This window comes from Diceros bicornis, chromosome 11 (assembly GCF_020826845.1).
Source record: "Diceros bicornis minor isolate mBicDic1 chromosome 11, mDicBic1.mat.cur, whole genome shotgun sequence".
Classification (NCBI taxonomy): domain Eukaryota; kingdom Metazoa; phylum Chordata; class Mammalia; order Perissodactyla; family Rhinocerotidae; genus Diceros; species Diceros bicornis.
This window is the reverse complement of record NC_080750.1, coordinates 15,658,148-15,681,215: the sequence shown is the minus strand read 5'-3', so window position 1 is coordinate 15,681,215 and position 23,068 is coordinate 15,658,148. Positions and strand designations below refer to the sequence as shown.

The window sequence follows — 23,068 nt, the reverse complement described above, 5'->3', positions numbered from 1 at the left end:
ATTTAATAAAGATACAAGCTAAGAGGGACAAAGCCACCATTTCACCTAAAGATATATATTCTAACTAAACAGTAACTAACTAAACTTTTCCTTTTCATCTAATCACTGTACAAATATAAATATCAAGATAAACAGTCTTTTATTGATCTATTATTAGAAATCTGTACTATTCTAAATTATAAAGGATTAAATAAAAATTAGATGGATCTTACAGGACACTTGAAATGGGCGATCTTATTTAAAGCATTTATGATAATCCTCTACTAATCACAATAATTTATCAAATTATTCCCTAACATAGTTAATATTTTTCTGCATTTATATGTGCAGTTTGCATTCATGAACTTCTTTGACATGAGAAATGATGTTTTAGTTACTGTTTATTTCCTATCACATAGCATGGTGACTGGCACATATCAGGCACTCAAATGTCTGTTGAATTAATCAACAAATGAGTAAGAATTATTATTTGTATTCTTGGATTTTAATTAAAAAAAAAAAAACAAACTTGAGTGAGATACCAGGACATAATGTTCAACGAATATCTTTGCTGTATGGATAGCTTTAAAGCAACAACTTAAAATGAATTCTCTTCTAAACTATAAAAAGGGTAATGGCTTTATAATGTCTGTAAAAATAAATACAAAATGGTTACACAATGAATCAGGTAACTAGTTTTCAAAAAAATACTTTAAAAACTCTAATGTTTCGATGTAAATTGACAAGAATATTTACAAATTTTTAGCAATCTCTGGACACTGCTGTTGCAAGACACTGATTTTGAAAGCTGAAAACCAACAATATTTTTAAAATATTTTTACTAGTCAAAACACACCAAAAAATAAGATTTTTACTGACAATAGATTGTCTAATTCACATACTAAATTGCTCTATACAGGGAGATTTCACAATCCAGGAGCCATAGCCATGTTGCTGTAAGTAAGATTTCAACAACGTTTTCGCTTCTTGATAGGATCCAGACATACACTATAGAAAGAAAGAAAAAAACTGAATTACAGAATATAGGCAGAATTTGGCTTATGAAAAGTAAGTAGCCCTAATCTTGTTTCTTTAGTTTGGTATTTTAAAAATTAATGAAAATCTTGTTGAACTGCTATTTTTTCTCAATATTATTTTTGAAACTAAAAATTGTCCTTCCCAACACTCCTGAAAGACAATTTAATTTAAAAAATTTTAATTAAAATTTTAATCATATTTATTACAGAAAACTTGAAAAATAGAGAAAATATAAAAGAGGAAATAAAAATCACCTGTAATCCCCAAACTATAGATAACCACCATTAATATTTTGGTTTATTTCATTTTTTATAAATGAACATATTGATGAACTTAAAAAGTTTTATTGAGTTATAATTTATATACCATAAATTCACCCACTGTAAGTATACAGTTTGATGTTTTTTAGTAAATTTATAGAGGTATGCAACCATCGCCACAGTCCAGTTGTAAAACAATTCCATCACCTACAAAAAGTTCCACTTGATTGCATATTTGCAGTCAATCTGTATTCCTGGCCCCAGCCTCGGGCAACCACACTAATCTACTTTTTGTCTCTAGAGTTTTGCTTTTTTGAAAAATTTCACATAAACTGATTAACACAATATGTGTTCTATTACGTCAGGCTTCTTTCATTCAGCCCCATGTTTTCAGATTCATTCATGATGTATCATGTATCAGTAGTCTGCTCCTTTTTATTGCTTATTAGTATTCCATTGTATGGATATATCACATTGTTTATGCATTCACGAGCTGACGAACATTTGAATTGTTTCCAGTTTCTGGCTATTACGAATACTGCTGCTGTAAACATTTATGCACAAGTCTTGTGTGAAAGTATAAGTTTTTCTTTCTCCTGGACTGATAACAGTGAAAAATACTGGATCATATGGTAAGTATATGTTTATCTCTGTAAGAAACTGCCCCAACTGTTTTCAAAAGTGATTGTACCATTTTATATTCCTGTCAGCAGTGCAAAAGGTTTCCAGTTTCTCTGCAACAACAGCTAGTATGGTCAATCTTTTGGATTTTAGTGGGTAGTGCAGTGGTATCTCATTGTGGTTTGATTTTGCATTTCCCTAATGTCTGAGACTGAGCATCTTTTATATGTGTATTTGTCATTTCTATATACTCTTTGCCACTTTAAAAAACACTCTTGTTTGCCCTCTTATTACTAAGTTCTAAGAGTTCTTTATATATTCCAGGTCCAAGACCTTTGTCAGATGTATGATTTGCAAATATTTTCTTCCAGTCTGTGGCTTGTATTTTCATTTTCTTAATGATGACTTTTGTAAAGCAAGTTTTAAATTTTGGAGTCCAAATGATCAATTTTTTCTTTTATGAATTGTGCTTTTGGTGTCACATCTAAGAAAATTTTTCCTAAGCTAAGATTACAAATACATTCTCATGTTTTCTTTGGAAGTTTTATAGTTTTAGCTCTTTTAGATCTATGATCCATTCTGAGTGAATTTTTTGCATAATTGATATACTCTAAGTTAATTTTTTTGTTTTGTCCATGGATATCCAAATGTCCCAGCACTATTTGTTGAAAAGACTGTTCTTTCTCCCATTAAATTCCTTTGGCACCTTTGTACAAAATCAATTGACCATAAGTGTGTGGGTTTATTTCTGGACTCTTATTCTGTTCCATTGATCTATGTCTCTCATTACATCAAAACACTGTCTTGATTACTGTAGCTTTACAATAAGTTTTGAAACTAGGTAGAGTAAGTCAACCAATTTTGTTCTTTTTTAAAATTGTTTTGGTTCTTCTGTGTGCTTTGGATTTACATACCGATTTTAGAATCAATTCGCTTGTCAATTTCTACACAAAAGCTTGCAGGGATTTTTGACAGAGTTTGCACTGAATCCTTAGATTAATTTGGAGAGAAGTGACATCCTAACAATACTGAGTTTTCCGATCCATGAAATGGTACATCTCTCCATTTATTTATGTCTTCTTCAATTTGTCTCAGCAATGTTTCATCACTTTCAGAGAATAGGTCTTACACTTCATTTGTTAAATTTAAGCCTAAGTATTTTTTTTGCTATTGTGAATGAAACTGTTTTCCCAATTTTATTTTTAGAGTGTCATTCCTGGTATATAGATATACAATTTATTTTTCTATATTGTTCTTACACCATGTGCTAAATTCACATGACACAGTTGTTTTTGGTAGATTCCACAGGATATTTTACATACAAGATTACATCATTTAGAAATAAGTTTTTCTTCTTTCTTTCCAGTCTGGATGCCTTTTCTTTCTTTCTCTTGCCTTGCTGCACTGGCTAGGACCTACAGAACAATGCTGAATAGAAAAGGTGAGAGCAGACGTTCTTCCCAGTCTTGGTGGGGAAGGCGGAGAGAATTCAGTCTTTCAACATGAAGTGTGATGTTAACAGTAGGTTTTTCGTTCATGTCCTTTATCAGGTTGAGGAAGTTCACTTCTATTTCTTATTTGTTCAGTGTTTTTACTGTGAATAGGTCTTGGATTTTGTCAAATGCATTTTAGACATCTTTTAAGACAATTATGTGGGTTTCGAACTTGAATCTATTCATATATTACATCAAATAATTTTCTGATGTTGAATTAACCTTGCATTCCTGAAAAAAAGAATCATATAATATGTGGCCCTTTGTGTCTGGTTTCTTTCACTTAACTGATGTTTTCAAGATTCATCATGTTGTAGAATGTATCAGTACTTCATTCCCTTTTATGGGTGAATGGTAGCCCACTGTACGGATATACCATATTTTGTTTATCCATTCATCAGATGATGAACATTTAGGTTGTCTCTACCTTTTCTATATTATGAATACTGCTGCTATGAACATGTATGTACAAGTTTTGGTGTGGATATATGTTTTCAATTCTCTTATGCATATACCTAGGCATATGGAATTCCCAGGTTACATGATAACTCTATATTTAACTTTTTGAGGAACTGTTAAACTGTTTTCCAAAGCAGCTGCACCGTTTTACATTCCCACCAGCAATGCATGATGGTTCCATTTTCCTTATATCCTTGCCAACGTTTGTCAATATCATTCTTTTTTATTATAGCTATATCAGTGTTTGTAAAGTAGTATATCATGTGGTTTTCATTTGCCTTTCCCTAGTGACTAATGATGTTGAACATCATTATTGGTCATTTCCTTATCTTTGTATATTCAAATTCTTTGCTCACTTTAAAAATGGGGTCATCTGTCTTTTTATTATTTTGTCGCAAAAGTTCTTTGTGCATTCTGGATACAAGTCCCTTGTTAGATAAATGATTTGCAAAAATTTTATCCCAGTTTGCGGTTTGCCTTTTCATTTTCTTAATGATGATTTTTGAAATGCAAAAATTTTAATTTTAACGAAAGAGAGAAAAAGGCTATCTACATCACCTACTCAATCAGGCTCAAATCACATGCTGAAATTAAAGCTGTTTCACAACTTTAGGATAGGACAATTAATTTATACGGATATCTTAAATTATTGTCATAGACTACTTAACTTCTATAGTTAGCACAGTTTATCATATACAGAAAAAATTTTATTACCATTTTGCTTTATTACCATTTGGGTATGATAGCAGGTTTTGAGCAATATTATCAAAGTAATTACACACCATACTGAGGTGGCTACTTTAAGTGTCAACACTTATTTACATAACTAATTTCTGGCATATTCATTTAAAAAATAATTTTACCACTACATGGCAATATCTTATATTCAGGAACTATTCAAACAATTTTTGCTATGTATCATGATCAAAATTAGAAGATTGTTGTCTTAAATTTTATTTCTATGATCAACTTCATTCTTTCAAGGACTTACCTTAGCCGCATGATATGTACTAGCTTCAAGTAAATCTTCTTTTTTAGCTTCTTTGGCAAGCAGGTTAAATCGATTTAACATTGCAGCCTTACAAAGCCGACTTGCCATTGACATACCACTTTTAAATGGGGAACTAAAGCAGAAAAGAAAGAAACATTCACTAATCATTATTCAATGATTTATGGTAGCAGTTGTAGGGATTAAAATCAACAAAGAATCTACAAATATTTATCTCAATTATGTGCAATGCATATACTGAAATTTTTCTACATAAAAATCTTTCTGAATATTTACTTTCTGAAGCTAATTTCTTTTATGAAGTTACAGTTTAACTTACTACAGTGCTGCATTACAAATTCAAGCAGAAGATGGATGGAACATTTCTATTGTTTGAAGCAAAATTAATCTTCAGTGTTCCAAACTAAAACAAACAGTGGTTCTACCAGGGAATGATTGGAAGAGGGCAGAGAAATATTTTCTGGGATGATGAAAATGCCCCACATTTTGACTGAGGCGATAGTTACAGAGGTATACACATATATCTTATGAAACTGTACAGTGCATTTAACTGTATGCAAATTTTAACTCACTAAAAAAAGTTAAATATACACACCTGACCACCCTCCGTACATGCATATATGTATGCATACACAGATAAATATTTTTTCTATGTTTCTAATAAAAGTGAGCCCACAGATCATGAGTTTTGCTACTGTAACTCTTTCCCTTCGTTATTATCTTTTTATTAGTTTTGCAATTAGTTTGGCAATTATAAAAATTGCCAAAATCCTTCATTTCTCTCTGTCTCCATGTTCTTTACAATGTGACTTTTCAGATTCTCCCATCAATAACTGTGGCTGATCTTCCCTCCCCTTGAATGTGGACTGGCTTTGTGACTTGTTTTGGCTAAGTTTTGAGGTAGTTTATATGCAGCAATAGTTAACATACATTCCTGTGTATGAAGTCTATTGATCTCTATATATTCATTTTCCACTCGATACCTTTTGTTGTAGCTTTTCAGATGATTCATTCGGGCTTTTCTGGTATAAAATGATACCATATGCAAAGAGTGGTAATTTTACCTTCTCCTCTCCAATATTTTATATCTCATTTTTTTCTTGTCTAAATGCATTCAGTAAAATGTTAAATAATAGTAAACAATCATGTCTCATTTTGGATGTTAGTGCAAATGCCTCTAGATTTCATCATCAACCATCATAATACTTTTAGACTAATAAAGATACATTTTATCCTTAACAAAAATATCTATTCCTTTTTTATTGAGTATCTTTATCTGGAATAGTTGTAGAGCTGTATTATACACCTTCTTAGAATTTATGGAGATAAATATATGGTGTTTTTACCTACATCAATTAATATGACAAGTTATATTAATGAGAGTTTCTATTCTGGTATTATTTCTATTACATTAATATCCCCACATTCCTAGAAAAAATGTCAATTAATATTGCTATATAAAACATATTATTAAAGTACTCCCTAATAGTCTGTTCCCTAATATTTTATTTAGCAATTCTGCTTGGATATAAAAGTGAGCTTGGTCTGTAACTTTGGGGGAGGGGCAGCAATCTTCTATCAGGTTTAAGTATCAATGAAACAATTGCTTCATAAAAGCATTTGGATGTTCTTCATCTTTTTAGATAGCACATGAAGTTCCTGCTATTTAAAGGTTTATAAAATTCCTCTGAACCATCTCAGAATGGTATGTTGAGAAAGAGTTAGGGCACCTTCTTGATAATTTTCTCATGAAAATAATCTGTTTAGATTTTTATCTTTTCTTTACCAGTTTTAGAAATATTTTCTTCCTAGGAATTTATGCATTTCATCCAGGTTTTCAAATATAGTTGCATGGCTGAGCAAACAAGTTTCTCATGATTCTTTTAATTTTCCCTGTTTCTGAGTAATTACTCATCATTTATTATATGAGATTAGCTAGTGATATTTTTTCACAGAATCAGCTTTTTATGGTTACTTCTAACTTTTTCTGTTTTCTAGCTCTTTAATTTACATTTCTAGTTTTATTAATTTTTTCATTCTGCTTATTTCCATTATTTGTTGATATAAGCACTTAAAAAAATTGGCTTTTCCATTCAGCTTTGCTTTAGCTCTTTATCCTACAAGTTCTCATATGTAATGCTTTCAATATCTTTGTTTTCTAAATATTATGCAATTTTATTTTGTATTTCCTCTTTGAGTCAAAAGTTAGACTTTTTTCCTCAGTAAAAGAAGTCCCTAATATTCTGATTTTGTTATTTATAGTTTTATTGCATCACAATCAGAAAATACTGTTTCTATGTTTTAGAATTTGAGATTTCTTTGTGGCCTAACATATGGTCAATTTTTGTCAACATTCTGTAGGTTCTTGAAAAGCAGTTGTATTTTATATTTGTATGGTGCAGAGTTTTAAATAAGTTAATCAAATCTACATTATTGTTATTTAAAACTGCTATATTCTTGCTTATTGTCTACTTGATCTACTATGAACTAGAAGAGGTGAATTATTGTCTCAACTACCAATGTGTTTCTATTTTTCCTATTATCTTCTGTAATTTCTGTTTTACGAATGTTGATACTATATTACTTGTTGCATAGATATTCATAACCCTTCTGTGTTGTGAATTACACTTTATATTGCTAGAGTGTCCTATGCCTTATGTAATGTTTTGGGGCTGATTTTACACCTTGTCTAATATTTAGATCACATCTACTTTGTGTTTGTAATCACCCAGCAAGCACTTGGCTCTAAGAAATGAGTTAAGCTCATTTTACATTTATTAATTTCATCTCTGTTATGCTATTATATGTTCTCAGTAAATAGTTTTTTATTGTTTTTCACAGAACACCTGTTTTGTTTGTATGTGTGAGTTAGTCTGTTATTAACAGTGATACACTTCTTTATGCTGATTTAAAGCATAAATAGTATAATTCAACCTAGCTGAAATAATCAATAGTATGCTTGACTGAGTTCACACCAAGAAACACTTGTATGTGCTCTTAATTTAAATCCGTCTTCACAAAGAAAGCAAATTTAGGCATTTAAACTTTCATCATTGGGGCCGGCCCGGTGGTGCAAGCGGTTAAGCGCTCGCGCTCCGCTTTGGCGGCCCCGGGTTCGCAGGTTCGGATCCCAGGTGCGCACCGACGCACCGTTTGTCAAGCCATGTTGTGGTGGCATCCCATATAAAGTAGAGGAAGACGGGCATGGATGTTAGCTCAGGGCCAATCTTCCTCAAGAAAAAAGGGGAGGACTGGCATCAGATGTTAGCTCAGGGCTAGTCCTCCTCACAAAAAACACAAAAAACAAAAAAAAACTTTCATCATTATTCATTACCTCATTATAAATGTATGTTTACACGAAAAGAAGCATTTTAGTTTTACTTGATAATCAATGGCAGGGATATTACAAAGAAATGTCTAAAAGGCATAGTGCATTATGGTTAAGAACAAGGGCTTTGGAAATAAAATGTTCAGATCAGAATCGCAGCTGCGTCACTTACTACTTAGGTGACTTTAAGCAAGATATTTAACTTAGCTTGAATCTCAGTTTCTTTATCTGTAAGAGAACAATACCACCTAATCTACAGGGTTATTATAAGAAGGCAGTATAACATAGTACAATAGTTCTCACACTTAAGTGTACATAAGTAATATTTGGGAGAGCATGTCAAAAATACAGATTCCTGAACCCTAGATCCATAAATTCAGATTCAATAGAAGAAACTGAATTTCTTAAACAAATATATTATATGATTCTAATGATAATGGTGATGAAATGACACTTAGAGAAATACATGTTCTGGAGGCTGATTTTGAATGCTGGCTCCACCATTTGCTATGTAATTTCAGTAAGTTACATACCCTCTTCAGGCCTGTCTTCTTATCAGGGAAAAAAATTTTTTTAAGTTAGTACGATGCCTACAACATAGTCACATTCAATTAATGATAACTATTATTACTGTTGTTCAGAATTCAAAAAATCGTATCCAAAAAAGTTAGAATAATAAAAAAATTATATTAAAACCTATCCTTTTGCTTAAGTAGTATGTGAGTTTTAAAGAAATTAGGAATGCTAACCTTTTAGTGATCTTCCCACTTAGGCCATCCACAATCTCCAAAGAATTGTCCCCTTGTGCCCAATTCAGACTTATGGATTTATATTCCAAGTTTGTTTGAAGTGAATATGCAGAAGGTACTAAACTAATATGAGGCCTGTTGACCAAGTAAAACATTGGAAGTTTCGAAGTGAGTGCGTCATCAACACGTTGCTTTATAGCAATTTCTAAGCCTCTAGTATCACTGCAATTCCCATCACCTAGAAAGCAAAATCAAAATACTCAGAAGTTCAATATCGAGACTATACAAAAAAAAAAAAAAAGAAAGAAAGAATTGGAAATAGTCTAAAGTCCATTTCTTCATCCTTTACCTTGCAACCTTCCCTATCCTACTTTTACTCTCTTAGCAGCTACATTCTTTACCAGAAGCAGGACAAGGTAATGACAGTCAGAATTTCCATTCAAAAAAGAATCTTCTACAGAAAATAATGAATTGACATTCCAGTGAATAAAAGCAGAGCCAGAGTTGACCCCGAAAGAAACTGGTACTTTTAAGAGGGTTCTGCCAGAGTGAATTGGCTCATTCTGTCTTGACTTCTCAGATTACAGCATAAAACCAGTACTTAATGCAGCAGATAAATGTGGCTGAGAAATAATTGGTGAAAGTAAGTTATTTTTCCACATTTGAGGGCCACAAATTACAACTGCTCCAGTACCACAACGTTTCAGTTTCACAACACAAAGTAATTTAAAGAATGACCAATGCTGGTTAAAACTGTGGCCAATACCAAAAGCTCTGAGTTCTCCATTAAAATAACTATTGAAGAAGAGAGCTCAATAAGACGCAATGTCATTAGTATAAAATAATGGGCGGCATCAAACTTAAAACAGAAGTTACAGAACAGTCATTCCTATTTAAAAATTAATAATTCTAAATCAGATCTCTTTCCTCCTTAGATGGTCAGAGGTTCTCACAAGAGAATCTTCATACACCACTGGACATATTTCAGAAATCAAGTTTTGTTTCCACATCACTGGAATTGTTGAGGGAGCTACTGAGCTTACACTTACTATGACTATTTGGGAACTAAAAAATGATGTAAAAAGAACATGAGTTGCTCTTGACATCCTTTTTCTAAGCACTCCTTTGAATGTTCCAAATCAAGAGATATCAACAAATGAAGGCTAGTTAAATTAAAGATACACTTGGGCACAGAAAAAAAGTTGGGAAGAAATAAGGTCTGTGGAACAGCCTTTTTATCTATAACGAATAGAAGACGTGGATTCAAAAGAAAATGTTATGGAGGCCGGCCCCGAGGCTCAGCAGTTAAGTGCACGCACTGCGCTACTGGCGGCCCAGGTTCGGATCCCGGGCGCACACCGATGCACCGCTTCTCCGGCCATGCTGAGGCCGTGTCCCACATACAGCAACTAGCAGGATGTGCAACTATGACATACAACTATCTACTGGGGCTTTGGGGAGAAAAAGGGGGAAAAAAAAGGAGGAAGATTGGCAATAGATGTGAGCTCAGAGCCAGCCTTCCTCAGCAAAAAGAGGAGGATTAGCATGGATGTTAGCTCAGGGCTGATCTTCCTCAGCAAAGAAAAAAAAAAGGGGGATTAGCACAGATATTAGCTCAGGGCTGATCTTCCTCACAAAAAAAAAAGAAAGAAAAAAAAAAGAAAATGTTATGTATTTATTATACACCATGCTATAGACAAATGTGTCCCCACAAAATTCATATGCTGAAACCTAATCCCCAATGTGATGGTACTTGGAGGTGGGGCCTTTGCAAGGTGATTGATTAGGTCAGGAGGGTGGAGCCCTCATGAATGGGATTGGTGCCCTTATAAAAGAGACCTTCACCCTTTCCACCATATGAGGACATAGTGAGAAGACAGTTATCTATGAACCAGGAAATGGGCCCCTCACCAGACAACGAATTTGTCAGCACCTTGATCTTGGACTTTCCAGCCTCCAGAACTGTGAGAAATAAATGTCTGTTGTTTAAGCCACCCAGTCTATGGTATTTTTTTTTTGTAGCAACCGAACAGACTAAGATGTATTGTAATGAGATGACACTGGTTGTGCCTAAAACAGCAAGACAGGTTTGGAAAAAGATAACAACCCTACAAGTCAAACTCCAGGTATGATTCCTTAAACATCAAATTGTTTCACCTAAATGTTTTAACGAGGTGGTATAAAAGCTAATTTAATAGGAAAAAATCAAGTATATTAGTATTTTATTAGAAGCTTTACTTTTTTCCTTTATATACGTATGCTTTACTTATTAACTATCTGAGGTATGATTTTGATTATATCTTGAGGCTAAATCTTGTTCCTGGAAAATTATATCTCTAAAACTATGTCATACAATAGGTAAATTTTTATTTGATCCATCCAAAATAATCTGAAGTAATAACATGAAAATCAAAGGTGAAAGTCAAAGGTTAAATCTAATCAAAGACTACAGCAGACCTGATCTGACAGCTTTTCATACAGAAAAGATCTAGGAGCTTAGTCTTCCATAAGTGTAATATAAGTCAACAGAAATGGCTGCTTAAATAGCTAATACAAACTAAGGCTGCATTAATAAAAATAAAGTGTCTAGATCAAAGAATACAACATCATTAAAGAACTATACACTGGTCACACCACATTTGGAACATCACTGTCTGAGGCATTACATTTTAAGACCATCAACCATATATTACAGAACATCTGGAGAAAACAAATCATGTTCCTGCGAAACACAACTGATGTCTAGATAGGAGAAGACATAAAGGTAAGAAGCATCTTGTCTTTGTATTCCAAATGTTCATTCTCTATTTTATGCAAATGGCGCCCCCTGAGAGTTATTAACAATGCACAGCACCTAGATATAGTAGGTGGCTCAATAAATACCTGATGAAAAAGGAATATAAAAGATCAGATCATCAGAGAGCAGTCATTATCAATCCTGGATACACATTAGAATCACTAGAGATTAGGATATTAATACCAGTGCCATTCCCATACCATTTTAAAAGCTTCCCAGGAGAGCCCAATGTGCCACAAGAGTAAAGAATAATAGATAAAATTTATTTTTCAAGTGTTCCAGGCAGTAGAATTAGTATTAAGTAGAAAATAAAAGCACTTTCAAAAATAAAACATGCTGACTCAAAGCATTTATTCATGAAACACTAACTGACCTCCTAGTATAAACCAGACCAAGATGAGGAAAGCAAAGCACCTGCTTCAAGAGTGTCAAGTTTAACAGACATAGCAGTCAGATTCTAGTCACTGGCTAGGCTCAGACAAAGGTTTCAGAGCTTAATTTAATAGGAACAGCAGCAGCATGAGAAGTTATGAAGACTGAGTTTGCTCTCCCAACAGGCAAACTGAATGATTTGGGATATTTTATTAAAATTCTGAACCTCATATTACTGATCCGAAAATAAAAGGAAAGGAATGAATAACAGAATCTCTGAGGCTGTCAAATGCTTCTTAAAAGTCCCATGAACTATGTTTAAAATAGATTCCTTCACTAGGAGGAAATCAGCATTTGGTATTCTCTATAATCCAACTGTACAATTCAATTCAGCATATAAAAAGAACTCCTGGATGGAAATACTTCTGGACAAACATTCCTGAAATATTTAGACAGATGATCCTACTGTCTAAAATAGGACACCAAATTTGCAAAATATACCTTAAAAAGCTTGAAAACTAATATAAATCCAGCTATTTATAAAAATCTAAGCAAAGTGAGTTTTTTTTCCAGATTATTCTGGATTCTTTTCTGCTCAAATAATAGTAAATGACTTTTTAAATACAAGCCTAAGATTTTTCTTAAAAAAAGAATACTACCACAAAAAGACAATATGACCATCTGAGAATATCTACAGAAAAGTTTGTTTCCGCAAACTTTTTGAAAAGTTAAATGAAGTCTTAAAATATAATACTTCCTCCCACTTGTAACTGGTCTATTAAATTAACTTAGGTTGTTAAGAATCAAAATAAAGAACTACAAAAGACTTCATAAGACTTAAAAGGGGACAAGGTCATTATTGTCAAAGAATTAGAATTAATCTGTATTGTCACTCAGTACAGAATTAAAGGAAGCAAATTTCAATTCTAAATAAGAAGGAATTTTTTTAAACAATTGGAGTTATTCAATTAGTGGAACAGATTGCCTTTAATCTACTTCTACTCTCCACACACACACTACTGGAGGCTTTATCAGAAGCGGCATAAAAAGAGTTTGTATATTAATTAAGAAGCCGTACTAGACAACTCATAAAGTTCAATGAACTCTTGAGATTATTTTTAGCTGACTAAATCACATTCTTTTAGTGCACAGACACTTTAAATGAGTATTTCTCAAAGAAAGCCTTTCACATTATCTGTATCAGAATCACCTGGTGGTACTCTTAAAATGTATATTCTTGGGCCTCAAAACTCCTACCCCTTGCCCGCACCGCCCCCCGACATACAGTAGAGATCTTAAAAGGTCCAGAAATCTGCATTTTTTTACAAAAAACAACTTAAACACTAAAATTGTTTAGGTTATACCGGACAGAACACCAATTAGTTAGCTTTAGATGTCTCCCACAAAGATGCCAAGAAAGAGAGCAGAAGCAATTTTACAAAGTGTTACAGTGTTTTTATTGCTACCTGCTGTTCCCCATGGGTAGGTGCAAGATGACAGTCAAAATGATGAGATCTAATTTTTAAGCCCCTGTTCCAAATCACTAACTAAATACTAAATAATTTTAAAAGAATCTATATCCATCCTTTTAAGAAACTAAATATAGTACGGAGTTACATCACACAAATGACAAATCTTAAAATATCTTTCTTCACAAAAGTCAAAGAAAGCCTTGCTTGCCAAAGCTGTGATTCTAGAGAAAGCAGAGACATTTCTTAGATACTTTATAGACATTTATCATGAACAAAAACAGCCTTTCCTAAAGGATACTGAGAAAAGTTTGAAGTGTCTGAGAGAGTATCTGAACTGACTAAAAGAAAACAAGGTAAAGAAGAACTTTATTAACCAAATTAAATCAAAGAAATATATCATCTATAAGAATACATATTTTCAAGAAGTAGAGGTAGAAATAACTACTTTTGAGAGTATAAATATACAGGTATTCTTATATACTGCTGGTGGGAATGTGATTTGAAGGGTTACTTGGTAATATTTTTCAAAATTGCAAAAGCATACATCTTTGACCTGCAATTCTACTTCCAGGAATTCATCTTATAGATATACTTTTACATGTGTGAATAACAAATGTAAAACGGTCATTCACTGTAGCATGTCACTGTCACTGTAGCATGTTGGTAGCTACAAAGGATTAGAAACAATCTAAAAATCCCATCAATCTATAACTGGTTAAATAAATTATGATACATTTATACAAAGAAATACCATACAGTGAGCCATGAATAATAATGAGAAAATTCTTTATATATCCATATGACTTTTCACTGAACACCCTTTGAATCTTTTGAATTGTGACCCAAGTAGTATTTCCTATACAAAGAAAATAAGCTTAATATTAGAAATATAAACAAATAATAATTGTTTCCTTTTTGTACTTTATTAAAGCCAAACTAAACAAAAATGGCAAGGAAATACAGTATCTTGTATACATATGGAACTGAAAAAATATTACCTATAAGAGAAATTCCTAAAGAAATGACTATAAAACACACAGAATGATGGGGCTGGCCCAGCGGCGTAGTGGTTAAGTTCGCACGCTCCACTTGGGCGGCCCGGGGTTCGCAGGTTCAAATCCCAGGTGTGGACCTAAGCACCACTCATCAAGCCGTGCTGTGGCAGCATCCCATATACAAAATAGAGGAAGATGGGCATGGATGTTAGCTCAGGGCTAATCTTCCTCAGCAAAAAGAGAAAGATTGGCAAGGGATGTTAGCTCAGGGCTGATCTTCCTTACTAAAAAAAACCAAAAAAACACATTGAATGGAAACAAAAAACAAACCCAAGAAAGAAATAACAGAAAAACCACCACCTAAAAACAAAAATATTACCCATGTGAGGATTTAAAGCTTACATGTGTAATCATTACCAAAAATTTACAGTAAGCAAAGGAGAGTAGAGTAATGGTAGTATTTAAATTGTTTCACGAGGGTAACTAAAGCTTTGAAACACCTAGGGCTTTACGAAAACTATAGAAATGAGCTCCAAAATTGCTTGTCGATGAGATAATGTCTGGAAAACCATTCTAATATAAAGATAGCATTCTGTAATATTCCCCACCAAAGAAGTAAACTACTAATTCAGATTATTTATTTTGTGTTTTAGTTACTTGTGACTCATCTGACATATCAAAAGTATCCAGACCATAACCAAACATATGAAAAGGGAATAAGGGTAGGAAAGAACCAAAATGGGCATTTAATATTTTTCTTATTTCAGAGATAACGAAATATAAACTTTTAGATTTGAGAAGTTCAAGGAAACATCTCCCAAAAGAGAGGGGTAAAAAACTGAATATTGTGCAAATAAAAGTATAAGTTCAAGACAGAATACAGCTAATTGGCTAACTTAAAATATTAATTCTTAATCACCTGGTAAGACGACAAAAGTCATATTACACTAAGTATAATTACAAGTTACCATGAAATGAAAAGCTCAGCAAAACAGTGGATCTGTCTTTTTGTATCTTAAATACAGCTTCATGTATGCAAAATCTGATTTCATACGGATAAATAAAATAGTGTGTTTAACATAGTGAAAGAGGTCAGGATGTACTGAAATCCCACTCACCAACAAGTATATTGCTTATATAAACTGGCTGTATAAAGTGACTCAGCAATGCTCCCTGTACACCAAGCACTTCCCATCTTGTCAATTTGTCACTTGAAGACATACTGCTTACTCTATTAACAACATCTGCAGGACAGCAGACAGTCAGATAAATCTTGCCTTCAACAGCCACATGCAGACTCAGTTCTTCATTGGCTTCAAATGCAGATATAGAATGAGGATTAAGACGCCTAGACAAAGAAAATCAAGTTTCTGCCTTTAAAAAACAAAGTTGACAAAGTAAAATCTACATTTACCTAAGAATTGTTCTCAAACATGTTTAACTTGCCAGTGTACATTTAATTCCTGTAACAGAACAGACACAAACCCAAAGGTCACTCCACCAAATGGAGTGACTTGGTTCCACAAGATCAATACCAAACAGAAATTAACCATATTTAGAGCTTCCAGCAAAGATAAACTTATTGTTGCCATTCTTTATGTCCCTTAAAATCAAATGAAAACGTAATTTTTGTCCCCACCATAGTATGTGATTTTTCTTTCTCCGTATGAAAACATTTAAAAACTAGAAAGTGAGGGAACGAAAAAAAGAAAACTGACAATTCGTATTCAAGTTTCATCTCCAATGAAATATGTTAAAATGATAAAATGTAAAATTATTTTTCTTGCCGTTTCTCTCCAGAACACTTATTGCTCTTATTTTCAAAGATGTTAACGGAAGGATTTTTAACAAACTATTAACCAAGGTAATCTCTAGATGGTCAGACTTGAAGTGAATTTTACTTTCTGCTTTGTGCTTGTCTGTATTGTTTAAATATTACGCTAACTGATGCTACCCATTCGTCAAGATAATGAAGTTTTGGCCACAGATTGACCAGAAAAACAAACTGCATCCTTAACTCCTGTATTAGTATGTGAATAGTGAATAAATCCATACTTTCCTCAAGTTTATGAAGTCTTAAAACTAGAGAGGAATAGAAGATTTTCAATAGCATAGGAAAAAAAGTGGTAAAGTACATGGACTATTTAAGTAGTAGTAATAGATCAGATTGAGTGGAAGGGAGAGAGAGAATTTGTGGACTCTTACAGTCTACAAATAACACCTAAAGGCTGGAGGGGAAATATGGATAGATATGAATTTGCCTGTTGTATTGCTGTAGGGATTTAGAATATAAGATATGGCCTTCCTAGCTGCTTTTAAAAACAATTTCCATAATACTTACAACTGTGACTTAATCTGGGCTGATCCTTTAGGCAACTGGTTCATATAGAGGTAAATGTTGATATTCTGTTTGAGAGTGAATAGATTAGAAGCTGGTTCTGTACAAAATATTGATTTTTCCATCATAGCAGGATTTTTGCTATAGAAGAGTAGAAGTTGTCTATAAAAGTACCTAAAAGAGATGGATTATAATTTTATTAAGTAACAAAATGTAAAAATGATGTATCTTAAGCATAATATTCATGTGTCATGAGCAACGTCCCTGTATGTCAAAAGTTTTGATAAGAACTCCTAAAATAATCTTAACCTTATTTAATGAAGAATTAAGTCCCTTGAGCAGTCCTCAACTGAAGTCCAGTCTGTCCTGTGACCTGCCTTAAAGCACCACTCCTTGACCACTCCACTCTCATTTCACATTTGAGTCTTCAACTGTCATATCCTGCAAAAGACCCATTTCTCTACTAATTCCTCCCTTCTTTCTCAGACAGTTCTGCTCCCAGTCTCTTAGGTAAAGTGTCAATTTTCTGCCTTACTTTTATTTCCCCTTCCCTGCCAAAACAGACAGACACACAAATAACATCAACAACTGTGGTTCCTGCTCCATAGTGGTTTTGAAGACAAAAACATAAGAGCATAGGTACAATGCAATGAAGACCATAAGTTGTATTAACAAGTGAAGCAGATCTCCCGAAAGACTACTACTAATCAAATCAGGGGACAAATACTATTTTGCTTTTTAAAAAAAAACATGATTTTTATGCTGCCATCAAAAATATGTAATAAAAAATTAAGCATTAGTATATAACAGTGCCAAGCATGGAAAGAAACAAACATAAAAGAGGTAGCTTTAAAGAGGTCAAATAACTCAATAAGCACCAAGGGGAATGGAAGGACAATGAGATGCATTATTTTCATGAACCTCCCCCAAAACTTTCCTTTTAAGATTATAGGATTCTTTCTCTTAGAGATACATAAGTTTTTCAGAAAAAATACTATGTCTAAGTTTGCTCTAAAATACTCTGAGAGAGGGCCGGCCCCGTGGCTTATCGGTTAAGTGCGCGCGCTCCACTGCTGGCGGCCCGGGTTCGGATCCCGGGTGCGTACCGATGCACCACTTGTCTGGCCATGCTGAAGTCGTGTCCCACATACAGCAACTACACAGATGTGCAGCTATGAAATACAACTATGTACTGGGGCTTTGGGGGAAAAATAAATAAATAAATAAAATACTCCGAGAGGATTTTAAACAGCAGCAACAAAAAGTGAGGTTGCATAGATTAAATAAGAACAGCAGAATGCTGATAACTGGATATGATCACTGGCTATTGGTATCAGATTGCTGATAACTGAACGATGGAATTCATAATCCTATTCTCACTTATGTGTGGTATGAAAATTTCTGTAAAAAAAGTTTTATGAAAAGTAAGCTCAATGGCTTAAAAGAACCAAAAGCTGGTGGATGCTGCAGGAGGTTATACTTATTTCCCACTTTTCATGTTTTCATATGAAGGGACTTCTGAAGAGTGGCATTCCTGCCTTCTCCCTCCTACCTCCTATTCACTCCTCTTGTAAGGAGCACAGTGACTAATGAGTCTGGAAAAAAAAACTAGGCATGCTCACCTCAGATCGTTTCTCTCTTTTTCTTTGAGATCTACCAGCCTAAAGAATATATTATCTACACTCTGCCATGAATTTACCTGTTGTATTGCTGTAGGGATCTAGAATATATGATACAGCCATTCTAGTTGCTTTTAAAAGCAACTTCCGTAATATTTACAATTGTGATAAACTTTGCACAGACCTCATGAGTGGAAACCCATCAGTTTCTGGTGCTGCCTTTGGATAAGTATGTCTAATTCAGGGGTGAAATATTACAAAGTCTACTTGGTCCAGATCTAAACTTATACTCTCAAAATACTTAATCAGTAATAAAAATGGTATTTTTAGCTTAAAAAAAAGGTTGTAAAATTCTTAAAACTAGGCTCCTAAGGTCTTGATAACAGAAGCCACTAAAATCCACAGACTAGACACTGCAGTTACTGTGATAAGGTTTTCAGGGGCCGGCCCGGTGGTGCAAGCGGTTAAGTGCGCGCGCTCCGCTTCGGCGGCCTGGGGTTCGCCGGTTCGGATCCGGGGTGTGCACTGACACACCACTTGTAGAGCCACGCTGGGGCAGTGTCCCATATAAAGTAGAGGAAGATGGCACGGATGTTAGCTCAGCGCCAACGTTCCTCAGCAAAAAGAGGAGAATCAGCATCAGCTGTTAGCTCAGGACTGATCTTCCTCACCAAAAAAAAAAAAAAAAAAAAACTATGATAAGGTTTTCAAAAGTGACACAGAAATAATCAGATGGCTTGGATAAGAAATCGTCACATCCTTGGATGAAAGATTAGCAAAATTCCATTTGAAAATAAAGACATGTATGTGGTTACTTTGGGCTGAGAGCATTAATATTTGATGGCATTAAATATATTTTGTTACACCTTACCTAAGGAGAGATCTTCTTGCTGTAACAACAGCATGAGTGTCGTGCAACACTCTTCCATCTGGCTTAATGCACTGGCTGTAATTGTATTCACCTGTGCCTATAGCTACAACTTCATGCTGTCCAGCTGAAAAGAAAAGGTTAACAGTAGCAGGTTATTTTGACCTCCCTCTTCCCTATGTTCAACCTCCACCTCTAACTTACCATTTTAAAGTTAGTAAAATATATTGACCAAAAAGATGAATAAATGACCCCACAGTTTCAAGTAAGAGCTTGAGAGTCTTCTAAGAAGCAAAATTTTAAAAATATTTCAATATCTCAATTAAAAAGCTGATGTTTTATATTATGATACTTTAAATTTTTACCACAATCAACAGAATCACCAGATATCCTTGGATTTCAAATATGCATCTATTTATTCTACATTTAGATTTATTTTGCTAGCTAAGAGACTTCATTTGCCATTCTACTTCTGTCTTAAACAAATTATCTACATATAATGCCTCTAATTTTTTCCTAATCCTCTCAAACTCTCTACAAACCAAATTACGGTTTCTTTCTCTGTTCTACTAAAACTGCTTTTTTTTGAAGAAACAAGCACCCAAGCTTTTTTCAGTAGTTTTACTCCACTTACTTTTTGCTGTACCTCATTTGAGATTTCCTTCAAATCCTATGCTTAGAAGATACACAATTCTTTTTTCCTTTCACATCCTAACTATGGGGTCTTTCTACAGCCTAGTCACTAGCTCATTACTCTTTTTTCTCTAAAGATTCTCCTCTCAATATCTTGCTCATTCTATCTTTCACTTTTGTGTTAATGATTTCAGAAAACCTCTAGTCTTAGTCTTTCAAAGTTCAGTTTCACATTTGCAACTACCTAAAGGATTTTCATCAATTCAACAAAAATCAGTGAGGTCCTACCAAGAAGCAGGCACTGAAGTAGATGCTAGGAATAAAATGCTGAACAAGACATGTTCTCATGAAGCTTCTAAAAGGAGAGACATAAAAAAAAGACTAAAACCACAAATTGTGATAAAGTGCTTAAGGAAAACAAACATGGGGCTAAGGTAAATAATAATGGTGGGAAAAGTTACCTCATGCAGACTACTTGCAGAATCCTTCCCTATGAAACTGAAATTTTAAGTTTCAGTATGAGAAGTGAGCATCATGAAGAGTGAAGTAAAAAGTATTCCAGTCAAAAGAAACAGCTTGTGCAGACCCTGGGCAAAAAGAGACCAGTGTAGCTGCTCTAGCAAAGGGAAGTGAAGGGAATGGCATAAAACGAGGTTAGAGACAGAGGCATCATAAACCATGGTAAGGAGTTCGTGGATTTTACCCAAGAGCTATGGCAAAGCTACTGAAGATAAGGAAGCAAAAACCATACTGGGTTACATTTTAAGATAACTGCTCTATGTAGAGAATGGCATACGTAAGGTTCAAGAAGCTGAATTAGGGGGCCTGTTACAGTAGTCTAGGTAAGAGATAATGACTTAAGACTCAAATGATGTAAGTTAAATGGAAAAGAATGATCAGATCTGAGGCTGAGTGGGGATATAATCAAAAAAGGCTTAGAGATGAATTGTAGGGTGTTAGGGAAAAGGATAAATAATGGATGACTTAGATTTTCAGTCTGTCTGAGCAACTGGGTGGATGCCATTTACTGAGACGGAGAATGCTGGAAGAGGAGTAGGATTAGATGAGAAAAATAAAATGCTCCATTATCTCTAGTGTAGCTGCTCCAGTAAGGGGTGGTAAAAGGGAATTATATAGTGTCAGTGTAAGTTCTGAAATGGTAATGTAAGTTCTGATTTATAAAGGGCAATAGTGTAGCCAAGAATTCAGCTTCTTTCTCAACTCTGTAACTCAACTTGCAATGTTTCAGGGAGATAATAGAGTTTGATAATGCAGAAAAAACAAAGGATAGCCAAAGGAAGGAAATTCATCAAGATGTGAGAGGGAATGGAATCAGGATTTAAGTGAAGGGATTAGCCCATAAGAAGTGAGATCCTTCCTCCACTGTAACAGTAGAGAAGACGGACAAAAAAGCAGGCAAGTATATAGATTTGGTGGCAGAGGCCAGAAGGCAGTTTGGATTTCACAGCTTCTTACAGACCTGATTAAAAATTATGAGGCAAGGCCATTAGTTGAGAGCAAGGATGCAAGAGAGGTTGCGGGGTATTTGAGGACAAAGAAAAAGTATGAAATAGCCATCACAGGGAATGTGTGACTAATCCTACTGGAGACACAGGCTGGCTGGGCAATGAGGAATACCCACGCAAGGTTTCTAATAATACATTTTAAGTACGTATTGATTGTGTGAGTTACTTAGGAATGTGTACTTCATTTTACTCATGCTTTCCACACCTCACGTTCACAATCATATTTCTAAAACCAATTTATTATTCTCACCCATGCTCTTCTCCACACAACTTCACATCAGCTTCCAGATTCCCTGTGTATATGGAAACACCATTCTCCTACGCAAACTTGAAATGATGTTATTTTTTTATTCATCTACCATTTGTTGTCACCTTCATCTTATCACATCAATTTTTTAAAAATATTTCTTTCTCTTCCTATTCATATCTATCTCAATTCTAGTATAGCACTCCATCACAAGCATCTAAGCTGTGATTCACTAATTCAGGTTCAATCACTGTAACATTTTTTAAAAATTGTTTGTTGTCAATTATTGCTTAAACATCAATTTATCTTAATCATCACAGATATAATTAATTATTAAGCTTTTACTAAATACCAAGTACTGTACTAAACACTTTATTTACATTATCATATTTAATCCTAACGACTCCATGAAGTAGAAGTTATAATTTCTATTTTTAATAAATGAGGAGTTTAAGCAGAGAGATATTAAGTATAAAACTTGCCCAAAGTCATTTAAGTAGCAGAGCTGAGTCTGACACAAATGTTCCCAATAATTATAGTACATTATCAATCTCTGTTCAAAAATCTTTCACAGCTTATTATCTATCTCATTAAATTCAACTTTTGGCTAGCTTTTAAGTCACTCCAAAGTCTGGTAACATCTCACCAACCTAACTATATTTTGTATTACTCCTGTATATATACTCTTCTGCACTAGAAATAAATTTCTCTCTCACTGTCCCATAAACAGTTTTCTCACTGCTGCTCTCTCCCCTCATGTTTTTCTCTCTCCAAGAATATTTTCCTTTCTTCTATTTAGTCAAACCTAATTAACCCTTAAAGTTTTAGCTTAAGTCTCACCTGCTCCCAAAGACTTTAAACCTATCAGTTCTCTATCTATGAATTCTCATGCATTTTTGGATTACAGAAAACACTTTTTAACTTTCATCATCTTAGACTTTCAACAGTATATGTATCTTCTCTCGCCTCCTAGATCATAAAAACTCCTTAAGAACAGGGCCAAATTTCAAGTTGTTTTTATATCATCTAAAATATCTTATTCATAGATGAAAATAAAATTCAAACACTTCTAATTAATGATCAGTCTAGAACATTAAAGGGTAACAAAAGATTAAATGTATTTGGAATCGTATCATAATATCCACATGAAAAACCAGAGGCTCGTGATTTTTCATATTTTAATCTTTTCTTGAAAATGAAGAAAATATGTTAATTTTCATAGAGCTTTTCTCAATGTTTGTTATAATGCGAGATTAGATTTCAGG

At 33.9% G+C, this 23,068-nt stretch overlaps 1 protein-coding gene across 1 annotated transcript in view; it reads right to left on the bottom strand.

The window, feature by feature from the left end:
* Positions 1-482: 482 nt before the first annotated feature.
* The window catches only part of ADAD1 (adenosine deaminase domain containing 1), a 36,849-nt gene continuing 14,263 nt past the window's right edge, over positions 483-23,068 (bottom strand). The window contains exons 7-12 of the mRNA XM_058550009.1: positions 19,401-19,524; positions 16,914-17,084; positions 15,691-15,920; positions 8,937-9,174; positions 4,842-4,974; positions 483-987 (exon numbers count right to left, since the gene is read on the bottom strand). Of these exons, the coding sequence (XP_058405992.1) occupies positions 874-987; positions 4,842-4,974; positions 8,937-9,174; positions 15,691-15,920; positions 16,914-17,084; positions 19,401-19,524 (1,010 nt within the window). The 3' untranslated portion in view covers positions 483-873. The remainder of the gene's footprint in view (positions 988-4,841; positions 4,975-8,936; positions 9,175-15,690; positions 15,921-16,913; positions 17,085-19,400; positions 19,525-23,068) is intronic.